The 13,508-nt window shown below is 38.3% G+C and overlaps 1 protein-coding gene across 2 annotated transcripts in view; it reads right to left on the minus strand.

Annotated features, from left to right (window-relative positions):
• The window catches only part of col17a1a (collagen, type XVII, alpha 1a), a 44,068-nt gene extending 38,287 nt beyond the window's left edge, over nucleotides 1-5,781 (minus strand). For both annotated transcript variants that reach the window (XM_084080520.1, XM_084080519.1), the window contains exons 1-4: nucleotides 5,640-5,781; nucleotides 2,787-2,860; nucleotides 1,739-1,786; nucleotides 822-950 (exon numbers count right to left, since the gene is read on the minus strand). In XM_084080520.1, the coding sequence (XP_083936646.1) occupies nucleotides 822-950; nucleotides 1,739-1,786; nucleotides 2,787-2,850 (241 nt within the window). In that variant the 5' untranslated portion in view covers nucleotides 2,851-2,860; nucleotides 5,640-5,781. The remainder of the gene's footprint in view (nucleotides 1-821; nucleotides 951-1,738; nucleotides 1,787-2,786; nucleotides 2,861-5,639) is intronic.
• Between the last annotated feature and the right edge of the window lie 7,727 nt (nucleotides 5,782-13,508).

The following is a 13,508-nucleotide window of genomic DNA, read 5'->3' on the forward strand; positions in this document are numbered from 1 at the left end:
TGCAAGAATATCATTATTGCGCAAGCCAAGTCCCAAGTCAAGTCCTAAACTTGTCATAAGTCATAATGCCATTTCAATGACTAATAATATATAGACCTGAGGCCGATTTTAAAAAAGCCTTCTAAATCCTAACCTAAGTTTTTCATTTGTAAAACAAATTCCTGTTGCTATATAGCAACATCTAAAACGACACAGATGCTTTCCCGGTTTTAAAGGTATAACAACATATATGCTTTCCCGGTCTTAATAGTGTAAACTCATGAATGAAATCATGAATGAGTTAATACACTTGTATGTGTTAACAAGTTAAATCAAGTGCACTGGAACTATTAGCCCTACAGAATGTAAAAAATAAGTAGTGATGTGAGTTGAATTAAATGATTTGTGGCACCCTTTTTAAATTAGATACATTTGGCCTTGTGGGAAGAAATCAAGTATTATCAAGTCAAAGAGCTCAAGTCCAACTGAATTCACAAATCATTGGTGTTAAAGTCCAAGTCGAGTTGCAAGTCTTTTTTTGATTTGATCAATCCAAGTTTAAAGTCATCACAAAACATTTTGTGACAAACATGTGACTCAAGTGCACACCCCTGGAATTCTCGCTGGACACCATACAAATTACTACCATTTGCACACACAGACTTGCTATATAGACTTGTAAAGCAACGACTTATATAATCAGAACTCTCATTTGAACTTTCTGGAATCACATAACTTCCACAAATGTACTGCTTGCCGTGACTGTGCCTGGACATGCATAAACCATTAACACACACACACCCACCCACACACACCTCCTTTGATTGATTTACAGCACTCACATGTAATAGTATAGCTGCTACTGATGCCAACAGGACCCTGGTTGTTGAATTTCGTCTCCAGGACAGCACCGCCTCCTGAACCACTGGAGGAGACTGTTCTTTGGCTGCTCACCGTGCTACTGGCTCCCTCTGGTGGACAAAGTCAGTCATTTATCTACTAACAAACTTAAGGGAGTAGTTCACCCAAACAATTACTTATTTTCTATCAAAATTACACACCCCTGAACATCTACTTTACATGATCTTTTAATCGAATCTAGAGTAGCCTATAGAAACACATGTTTTGTGGTGGTGCGATGCGATCATGCGAGAGTGTGGTCTAGCCCAGTGGTTCTCAAACACTTTCATGTCAAGGACCCCCAAATAGATAATTGTATTTGGCCGTGGACCCCCAACTCAAAATATTTTGTTCCAGGGACCCCCAGAAGCTAAGGTTTCAGTTAAAAATGTTCGCTTTCAAAAATATCTATTCAAAGATTTGCAGTTTGCACAAATCAAAAATCAGCTATTTTTGAATAGCCAAAGCATAAAATATGGTTAAAGTGGTTAACATGATTGTGACGCTATATTAACTAATTTAGCTGGGTACCCCCTGGTACTCCCCCAAGGACCCCACTTTGAGAACCAATGGTCTAGCTAGCCAACACCAACTCGGGACTCCTGGATCGCTGCTCTCTACACTCTCCTATCTAACATCAGGGTCTTGAGCTCTACAGTGTTGTTAGGGGTGCATTTCTCCTTTCCGACATGTCGCCTTTCCGACGTTGACGAACCCTATACCTAACCCTAACCCTAACCCTAACCGCACGCGGAAGCCACTAGTCGGAGTGGTGAGATGTCAGAATGGAGAGTGAACACCTGTTGTTAGCTATGCTGTCGTGCCGCAGTGCATCTACGGAGGTGGTGCGCCAACTCACTTGGTGGTAGGGATGTCACTCTGGTTGTTGTAACTGTTTCTGAGATTACTGTAGGGGGAACAAAAACATGTCATAAAGAATTAATACATGATAAATTCAATGATGAAGGATACAGATTAAATTATAAAGATGGTTAATTTTATCTAAATGTAATGGTGCAAAAATATTGTTTGATTCCAAGGTCAAGCAATTGAGGCGTTATTATCAAGTGAACAGCGAACACTAAAGTGATGTAATTTAAGACATATTTCTGTTTCCATGATGTCAAAGTTTAGGGATCCTTTAACCAGCCATCCTTAAACACTGAACAGCCAAAAGCACAGACACATTCATCAAAACGTAGCCTACAGGTCGCTGGCATGCGCGGTAGGCTTAATAACAAAGTAGGCCTCGTACAGTGGTTCCCAACTTTTTTTTCCCTTGGAGCCCCCCTTCTTACATCTGACGAAACCTGAGACCCCTCCACAAGTGCGTACATACATGCATGCACACACTTGTGTTTCTCAGACATGTTACCCACTTTCCTTTAAATGTTTTTTGTATGATAATTTGGATTTATATCACATTGAGAACAGGCAAAATGTTTACAATTTAGGAATCACTCCAAACAAGCCTCACAAGGCCCTGTGTGAGGCCCAGTGTTGACAGATTCGGCGAGAGAAATAAGAAACCAGCTATAGGAAAACAAGCCCAAAAGAAGCGATTAGGCCACATGAGTACTTTACACCTATATCAGCTATTTGAAAATAGCCAAACTGCAAGCTCACAACGTGTCACGATGCAACGTGTTATGTGCTTGTAGATCTGCTATTTTCAAAAAATCATGTAATAAAATGCTGAATATTTGGAAGATGTTTGAAACATTCTAACACAAATCTCCCTGACACAAAAAAAAATCAGATGGAGGTTAGGGGCAAATACACACTAATTTGGGGGTCCATGACATGAAAATGTTTGCGAATCACTGGTACAAGTGATTTTACAGAAAAAGAAGCCCAAAGTCGCTTATAATAAGCGGACAAGCCAGACATGGCAACACTGATCTTACCTTTACTATTCCCTCCTGCACCTCCACCAGAATTGACAATCTTGGTTGTAGTTAGATTGTCCATCCCATGCTGGCTGTTTACAAAACAGAACATGCACTGTGTTTTGAAACCACATAATAAATCAGAATCTCATAAAGCCCGATTTATACTTTGTCGCATGACGACGTCACACACTGAAAATAGACGATCTACAAGCCCACAATGTGACACGGGACACTATAAGTTGTGACATTGTAGATCATCTATTTTTGACGTACGACACCAAATGAATTAACAACCCATTAAGACCTGGAACGCATCTGTGTCATGTTTTGATTTGAGCTAAAAAGCATTATTTTACACTTTGGCTATTCAAAAATAGCAGATATACAAGCTAGTGCCGCACTACGAGTTTGTAGATCTGCAATTTTTGAAAAAAATTCAAAAGGTGTGCGAATCTTTGAATATATATATTCTTTTAAAGCGAACATTTTTAACTCAAATCTTTGCTTCTGGGGGTCCCTGGAACAGAATATTTTGAGATGGTGGGTCCGCAGCCAAATACATATCATTTTGGGGGTCCTTGACAATTATGAAAAAGTTTGAAAACCACTGATATAGAAACATACGCTTTTTAGAAAACTGTTGGGATTTAGAAGACATTCGCAGAATCGGCTTCAGGTCTTAATGGGTTAAGTGTTATTTTACAGTCCCTTAGGCCTGCATATTTGCACACACAGTTCTTTTTTAAAAACTTGCTATATGCTGTTCTATTGTGTGGCGATGCCTCTTCTCTTTGAAACCGTGAAACCTATTGTGAGAGGTTATTGAGACACCCTGTCTCATTGCCGTTGAGGGATCACTTGAATCTTACAGCAAAGTGCACAGCGCTTTGTTCCCTTGATGAATGAAAGTCATTTGCGGTAAAGCCATAGAAGGGCCATCACTGAAGAGAAGCTGAAATCAGATATGGTCTTGAAAGATTTCCCTACAATGTTCATGGCTGGAGACAGTAGACATCAAACCTCTTGCTATACCACATCGCTGCTATAATCTATCACACGGTAACGGCAGGCACCAGAGGTGGAAAGTACATGTATTCAAGTACTGTACTTAAGTACAATTATGAGGTATTTTTTTACTTTACTGGAATATTTCCAGTTTTCAATACTTTTACCCCTCTACTCCATTACATCTCAGAGGCAAATATTGTACTTTTTACTCCACTACAATTATTTGAAAACTTTAGTTACAGGTTACTTTGTAAAACATAAATTAACCACTTCAGACCTACTATATTTACTTTGTGCTATTTGAAAATAGCCGATCTAGCTTGTAGATTTTATACATTTGGAAAACGTGAAATGGTACATTGTGCATAATGAGTACTTTTACTTTTAGTATATTTTGATGCCAATACTTTTATTATTAGAATTTGTATTTCTACACTGTGGTATTGATACTTAAGTAAAACAGTACTTTTACCACCACGGAGTCGGACTGCTATAATCACAGAGGTGGTGATGGACAGGACCACGGTGGAAATAAGTCTTGCACGTTATTGCGTCAAATATTTTTACTTTTCATGTTTTTTCGTCAATTAATGGCCTGCTTCGTCATATACTACAGTGTCACACAAAAGTAGCAAAAATAGCTAATCTACAAGCTCAAAATGTGTCACATCATTGAGCTTGTTGATCTGCTATTTTTTTTTTTTTTTGTATTATTCTGAAAACTAACGGTTTGATATTTGTTGGTTATTTTCAAATAAATGAAATTAAACTAAACTAAACTAAAATTAGATTAGATTAGCCATTTGTACTGCCAACTTTATCCTGGCAAAGTGTGTCTTGGAACAATGACTTCAATGGGGGGGTGTGTGAAAACATCATGATGTGGTCCAGTGCTCTTTAAAAATGGTGCATTTATATAGTACCTCCAAAGCGCTTTACAATGTACATTACATACACACATTCACACACAGATGGTAGAGGCAACCAAGACACCAACCAAGCTGCTAATCGGGAGCAGTTAGGTGTTCTGTGTCTTGCTCAAGGACACGATCGGCCACTACTGTGGGTGCAGAATGAATTTTCTACAATTTAAACTTCAATCATAACTTGACTGAACAGCTCTTGCTCAATCCAATTGAGGATCATTGCGGGCATGATTTTACAGGAATATGTACAGTGAATGCACTGTAACATTGCTCATCACCTGTCACTATAGGCTAATTCAATGTTATGCAATGTTAAAGGGACATTAGGCGAGCAGAATCAGGACAGGGTATACAGAGCAAAACAAACTTTGGGCAGCCCCAGTTGGGCGCAAATGCACATTTGCTTCTATGTATAGTTGTTTCCCTCCCCAAGGCAATGGGAGGTGTTGCAGGAGACTCAAGCTTCATGATTACACTGTTTACGGACCACCAATTAACTTTCACTGCAGTTACGTACCATTTACTGTAACCTATCCTCTGTCAAGCTACCTTATTGCTTGACAACAGCGCTGCCGTGTGCAGTGAATGCAGTGAATTGTTGCAGCTCTCACAACTTAAAAATAAATACAGCCTATATATACACTGTAGGGTTTTTGTATCATCATTAATACAACCAATTGGATAAGAATTGCTGTATCGGTCATAAAACGAATTAATGTACGAGAGGTTCGATTTAACAGACAACAGGCCAAGAGGCCATGCACCACTGGGAATCATTTAAATCTCAGGAAATGTATTTTTGAAGCAGATTATAATATTCTATTAGCATTTCTACTTGACTACAGAGGAGACTGCGTTAGTCCCAAGTAACATCTGCATTTTTATCCAGCTCCTCAGAAATGTTACTATCCCTCAATAAAAAAACTTGACCTACCTTTCAGATCATTTAAGTGAAAATAATCCCCACCGATGCCCTCCTCACAAAAATGCTTAAGTCTTGCTGTACACCAGTGCGTTATCTACCCAGGTGCTGCTGAATGTGATTTACAGTGCTACATACTCGTGTGCTGCCTGGAGAGTTTATGTATGAGCTTTTTCTGACTCATAGCTTCTTCTGCCGACAAGTTCCAACAAAGTGGAAGGGGGGCTGTGACACACACGCCATTTGTGATAGAGCAGGAGAAAAATAGCCTGAGGTGATAGGTGAAAAAGTACACCTGTACGGTAGATTATGAAAACACAATTAGGCCAGTTTCTTTTGTTGTTTTTTTGTAGAAAACCATGTTTAACCTCATTCAACCTAGCATCCCTATTTGCATTTCATTATAGGCTAAATGTTTCATAAATGTCCCGAAAGTTTAACAGCTTTTCGAAAATAGCCACACAACACCATCCTATGATGAAGAGTAAAATAGGGCTCGTAAGGCCTGAAATGTGTAATATGGGTAGTTGAGTACTGATACTAGTACTGGTAGATATACTTTGTATATTATAAACTACACCTAATGCAGCTATTCCCATTCCCTTTGCTGGTCTGAATGTAACACAAACGATTCAGGGTGTGGAATGAAGAGTGAAGCTATGATGGTCGCCTGAAGAAACTTAATGATTTGTTATGATCCATCCATGCCTTATAGAAGTGTCTCTCAGTTTTTTTTTTGTCAAATGCTGACAATTGTGAGAATCTGGAAGTAGCATCACATTTCACACTGTGTACCCAAATATCTATTTGGTTTGCGTGCGGTCAGGCCACAGGCCTGAGTATTTGTCACAACAACTTGGTAGAGTTCACATACACACACATTCACCACTTTCAACCTGGTGTCCATGTTTTGGACATGCTATCATAGGTGAACATTTTCAAAAGATCTTCAAGATTTTGTTCAGAAACAGCAGATTTACATGCTCACAACGCATCCCATAGATCTGCCTGTGCGTGTGCGTGTGCGTGTGCGTGTGTGTGTGTGTGTGTGAGCTCACAATGCGTCGCGGTGCGACGCATTGTGAGCTTGTAGATCTGCTATTTTCAAAATATGTTTATACATTTGAAAACTTGAAATGGGACATTCTGCATAATTTTGGTACTTTAAGTACATTTTGATGCAAATACTGTTGTACTTTTACACAAGTACATTTTTAATTCCAGACTTTTACTTGTAACAGAGTACTTCTACATTGCAGTATTGATACTTTTACTTAAGTAAAGCAATTGAGTACCTGTGTGTGTGTGTGTGTGTGTGTGTGTGTGTGTGTGTGTGTGTGTGTGTGTGTGTGTGTGTGTGTGTGTGTGTGTGTGTGCGCGTGCGTGCGTGTGTGCGTGCGTGCGTGCGTGCGTGCGTGCGTGCGTGTGTTTGTGTGTGTGGGTACATGTATGTGTTTTGAGACTGGGATGAGTTTGTTTACATACCTGAGCCTTGGGGAAGCAGTGGGGTCTGACCTTTAAGCTGACTGATCCTCTTAACATCACACTGTCTCCTGAAACATGAGGACAACAGTTTGTGGCCTCGACATTCACTCTCACTGGGGATGAGAAATACATTCCATTTGAATTGAGGTTCCAAATGTCACCCTTTCATCAAATTGACTAAAAGCAGCCAGTCACCTACTATAATGTCCAGTCCATGGCAGTCTGTACCCAGTCAAAGGTCTTGAACAGTGGTGGAAAGTAACTAAGTACATGTAACTAAGTACATGTACTCAAGTACTGTACTTTACTACTGTACAATTTTGAGGTATTTGTACTTCACTTGAGTATTTCCAATTTCCACTGCTTTTACTTCTAGGCCTACTCCACTACATCTCAGAGGCAAATATTGTACTTTTACTCCACTACAATTATTTGAAAACTTTAGTTACTAGTTACTTTGCAGATATAAATGATTACATTATAAAACATACATTAAACACTTTAGCCCTATTTTATACATAGGCTATTTGAAAACAGACAAAACATTTCACAAATCAAATCACAACTTCAAACCACTGTCCAATCATTATGTGAATCCAGCAGAGGGCGCCCTATTGCAACTGCTAAATGGATTGTTTGAGATACAGTATCATTCCAACTAAACTAGCCTACCTGCTGTATATGATTGTCTTACTTAAATGAGTAAAGAGCTTTGACATATCTAAGGAGTATATATCTGAAGTGTCCTGTCACGGTAACATACTGAAAAGCTGGTTCTTGTAGTATAGACATGATAACTGTAGTGTAATGCACTTTTTGCTGAACTGACAAAGCAGAGGTTACATACACTCCAGCCTGTTCAGAATGCTACAGCCAGAGTTTTAACTAAAACCAAGAAGGTTGAACACATCACTCCTATTTTAGCTTCTCTTCACTGGCTCCCACTGAATAAATAAATAAGAAATAACAATTCAACTGTTTTTAAACTATGAGTTGCTTCTCCTTCCTACGTTGACATGCTCTGTAGATCTTGACATGCTAGTTCAATGTGCATATAGACATGCTCATTGGATACAAACCAAAAAGATCCTCTGGCTTAGAATCAAGGTCTCCTCATTAAAACTAAAATAAATCAGGTTATGGTGCTTTCAAGTAATATGGTCCTACTCTTTGGAATTCTCTACCAACTAATGTTTTTTGGACTGCTGCTGGCAATGCCTCTCAAATGGATCTGGGCTCCCTGAATCCCTATGTGAAACGCACTGTAACCAACCGTGGCGTCATAATGGACAGGGATTTTAAATTGGTCAATCAGATAAGCACTGGTATAAAATCTGCCTTCTTCCGCTTCTACAGCTCTTATCTAAGATAAGTGGAGCAGCCCCCATACTTTGGAACCAGTACCGGTTGCCTTAAAACTATAATTTCTAGTCTTTGGCTTTTAACCCAGTTTGAGAGTTGTACCTATGTCTGTTTGTTGTTGTGTTTTTATTTTATTTATTGACTGTAGAGCACTTTGGTGACCTCTGTTTTTTTAAGTGCTTTACAAATAAATGTAGATTGTATTTGCATTAAGGTCTGCTATACAACAGTGTCTTATTTTAAAAGAAAACTAAAAACATCTCACTTACACAAGCTTTTATTTAGGCTTAGCATGTGTGTTATCTTATCCTTTATATTGTACGGTTGTATTATAACACATGCTTATCTTATTTGTTTTTTTATCTTATTTTATGTTTTTATTGTGTACCTACTACCACCTCATATTTTCCTATTGTTTGTTTTGCCATGTTTGATCATCTATAAATTTGTTTTTATTTTGAAGCAAATTGAGGCTATGCTCGTCATACAGCATGAAATGTGCTATAAAAATACATTTGTCTTGACTCGACTTGACTTGACAGTAAAAAAGGCATAAATCATAATTTATGAGGCTGAGATAACCCGCACATCAGTGTTTACAACACTTAAGACACAATTACAAACAAGTTTGTGATTGAGGTAATGTCAACATCAATAAAAAAAAAGAAAGGTGAGTAACCAACTGCTCTGAGGGGAGAGCGCGATATGAATCTAAATCAACTTAGGATGCAGATACCATCATTATTTATGGTGTTGATCGTAATGATGTACTAACTACTGTATGCTCCGTTTTGTATGTTGCCCAGGGATAAGGATGCAAATAAGATAAATAAAAGTAATTCCCCTCAACCACGTCAAAAACACGAAAGCACATACCGTAACTGTACATATCATCCACATATGACTGACAGTCACAGCCCATCAAAAATAGGTCAAGTCAAGTTGAGTCTCGGTGTTGCAAAAAGCATGCCCCGATTCTTCTCCTTTATGTTGACTTTTTGAATTATTAAGTTATGAATATCTGATCGTACTATTTAGATTAAATCTTTGAGCGCCATTCCATACGTTGTCTGAACAAGCCTTGGTAAAAGGGGGGGGGGGGGGGGGGGGGGGGGAATCTACCCGAAACTGTCTAAATTCTTTAGTGACAGACAATTCCATTTTGACATGTTCAAAGCATGTGCTCTTCCATAAGCCATAGAGAGTAGGAAGTAGGAACCTTTTCTATACTCCTATTTTGGACATTTTCTTTGAATCTTTCATTTTTTAGGTGTTACTATTGAACTAGTTTGCAAGCATATGTGCTGTGGATCTCCTTGACTGCCCAAAAAAAAAACATTTTGCTTTATTTAGCATAACCGGGCAAAAATTATTAAGCTGCAATTTCAGCACCAGGGGCAAGAAGAATTTACGAGGCTTCAACTCACAGCTCTGTCCCCAGTCTAAAATGACTATTAAATGTGTGTCTCAGGGCAAAACACGTGAGCGGTATTATAATCTACGCACCCAGCGGCTACTATTTAATAGACAGGTATGTTCAAGCACATACATGTATGGATCCTTGCCCACTTCTCACTGCCTCAGGTGGATTACTGGAATTGATTGCTGGGGTCTGTCAGAGTGGGAGGATAAAAAGTGTCACTGTGCACATTTCAAACCCGAGATGAGACGGTTTAGTCATTAAACAAACACTAAATGAGGATAGATAGATCGATCTATCATCAGTGATATAGGCATACATACTGTACATCTATCATCTATGAATGGACATATACACAGTATGTTCAGACTATCGACAGTGAATATGATGCGATATTATGTATAGTGTCAGTCAGCTACACAGAGGGAATATGTATAAATATGTACACTCAATCTGTAGTGAATATAATGAGGAATATGCAATCTACCAATGGTGAAACATAAGAGAAGTACTTGTTTTGTGAAAACGCTGAACATTAAAATCATATGGCAATAAGATTCAAATGATAGAAAAAGAATGATGGTGGAGTTGCACATTCTGTACAGTACTGGTTCTCAACATGGGGTACGCAGGGACCCCCGTGGGATGTTGAGAGCGTCCCAGGGGGTCCCCAGATAAATGATTGATAATTAAGAATGAAATGCACCCTTATGGGTCTGTAACTCTTATGGGTCTGAGAATGTGTATTTGTACAATCTCTGAGTTAATTTATGTAGATCTGAGGCCAATTCTAAAAAACACCTTCTAAATCCTAACCTATTCTGATAAAAAAATTAAATTGTATTCAAAAACAAAGACAAAAACAAAAACAGAAGTGACACGGATGCTGTCCCGGATTGAAAGGCATAACAATGTATAGGCTTAACAGGTCTAAATGGGTTAAATGAACACTAGCATTTTACAGTCTAGATTGGGGTCCGAGAGATCAAAAAAGGTACCAAATGGGGGTCCATGAAATGAAAAAGGTTGAGAATCAGTGGTGTACTGTATATCGTTGGATTTGGCAGTTGATTACAGAGAGAGCGAAAAGCTAAAAAAAAAAAGCAAGAGATCAAGCAAAACATGCCTCAACTTCTGTATAATTCCATGGGAGAATCAAAATATCAGATAAGAAAACTACCCAGGCGTCGAACAGGTGCCACTCCTATGGCACTTGCCAAATCTGGATGCTCCTCCAGAAAAAAATCATTCTAATATTTTCTTGGAAGCTCTGCAGTTCAAACAATGAATTTAAAGCCAGGAAATATTCCCAGAGTAAAAACAGAGTGTCAATATTGACTCAAATGTATTATTTTTTAATCATTTACGGTGAAGGCTTGCTGATGGCTTGTATGGAATGCTGAACAGTTTTTTGTAACGTCTTCAGATCAACAGTCGTGTCAAACCATAAACAAGATCTTGTCAAAGGTTGTGTCCAACCTAGACATAGGATCTACATCTCAATAGAAGAGCAACCAGGGAGACCAAATATAACCACCCCAATTGTATAAGTTATATTGTATTATCATCCTCTACCTAGTAATATTAAAGCGGCACTATGTCATTTCTTTCAATGAACAAAATGTAATTATGTCCAATCTGTATGGTAGAGTATGTTAATACAATATAATTTATACAATTGGGGTGGTTGTATTTTGTCTCCCTGGTCTTCTATTGAGACATTTAGATTGTGTCAAAGGTCATTTGTCACCTAGACACAGGATCCGACACGACTAAATGTATCCCCTGAGCAAGCAGGCTGGCTCTGTTAGTGCAATGGTAAAGAATTCAGCACTTGCGCAGGAAACCGGGCTCAAATCCGGGGTAGAGAAGAAGAAAGTTACATATAGTGCTGCTTTAAATGTTATTTTGTCCAACCCGTATAGTAGAGTCTACCTTACAGGTTGGACAAAATACATTTTTATTCACAAAAAAATGTCAGGCTACACAATAAAGGTTTAACACCAATAACCTTGGTGTGTTAGATAGGGAATATTTTGTATGGCGTGACTGTGCTGGTCATGGTGAGGTGGCGCAGTGGCATCCTAAACACATTCCTCTGTTCTGATTCACTGCTTGGATCTGCTGCCTCTAGCAGCGCTGGAAAGCAACTAAGTACATCTTTGAGGTACTTTTACTTCACTTGAGTATGTCCATTTTCTTTTTTCGATTCTTTATACTTCTGTTCCACTACTACATCTCAGAGGCAAATACTAGAACATTTTACTACACTACAATTATTTGAGTTATTTTGTAGATTTAGATTATTGTTACATAACACATTTGTATCAGCTGATAAAACATGAGCCAATTAAGCCCTATTTTGCACTTTGTCTTTTAGAAAATAGCCAATCTCCAAGCTCACAATGCGTTACGATTCGATGCGTTGTGAGCTTGTAGATGAGCCATTTTTGAAAAAAGGTTTGACAACTTTGAACAACTTTTGTCCTTACTGTAACTTTGGTACTTTAAGTATTTGATGCCACTACTTTTGTACTTTTACTGAAGTAACATTTTGAATACAGGATTTGTATTTGTAACAGAGTACTTCTACGTGTTGGTGGTATTGCTACTTTTATTTCATCACCATTGGCGTATAAAGACAGCTTGGCTGTGTGTCCCCTGGTTGCTGTGTAAACAGGTGGTTGTAAAAGTGTTTTGAGAACAGCGTGTGAGATACTAACATGATTCTATCCTCATGTCATTGTCCTTATAGTGAACACCTGTTTTATAGAGTTTTAAAATGAACTCCTTGAGCTCCTTGTACGTTTTATTTTATTTTTTAAGCACATGTATATTTGATATAATTGTTTTGTTATTTGACATTTTCCTTTTCTTATGATTATTATCTTTTGTAACTGCAATTTGTGGAAAATTATACGGAAAAATATTTGTACCCCTATTTTTACACATTAAACTTCTGATGTGACAATGAACTTGAAGTCAATTCTACAGTACAATAATGGACCAAGGAAGACGTGCTACCATTTTCTGCCAACAGAGGTCGACATGAACTGCTTCTGTCTTTTAAGCTATATTGTTACCATATTTGTTTTACTGAAGTTACAACTTATTCAATCTTTACTTATTCTCTACCCGTACCTGTATCTTTGTCTCATCCTTATTGCGGTGTTGCTAATACACCTGAATTTCCCTTGGGATCAGTAAAGGTCTATCTATCCATTTTATATAATTTTATAATCTCATTCATTCATGCCTGCAGGATGTATTCTCTCTTGAATCTTGTTTCTGACTCAGGGAACTATGCACAAGAATTCCAATGTATTTATGCGCAAATGGAAAAAAAATCTGTTTTCATCTTAAAATCTTTCCTGATTCAGACGGACAATGATGACTTTAGTTTATAATAAAACACTGAAGACGTTTCATTGCAAACACTGTCATCACAGTATGCAACTGTGTGTTGTATAAATGTGAATTAGGGCTGCTGTTGCTACCTGTGTTGGAGCCATCAGACATGGTCCTGGTGTCCACACTGGTCTTCTTAGGCAGTGGTTCTCAACCTTTCCAGGCTGCGACCCCAAGCACTTGGAAATGTAGGAGTTGAGGCATTA

This window comes from Gymnoscopelus microlampas, assembly GCF_963454915.1.
Source record: "Gymnoscopelus microlampas genome assembly, chromosome: 2".
NCBI lineage: Eukaryota > Metazoa > Chordata > Actinopteri > Myctophiformes > Myctophidae > Gymnoscopelus > Gymnoscopelus microlampas.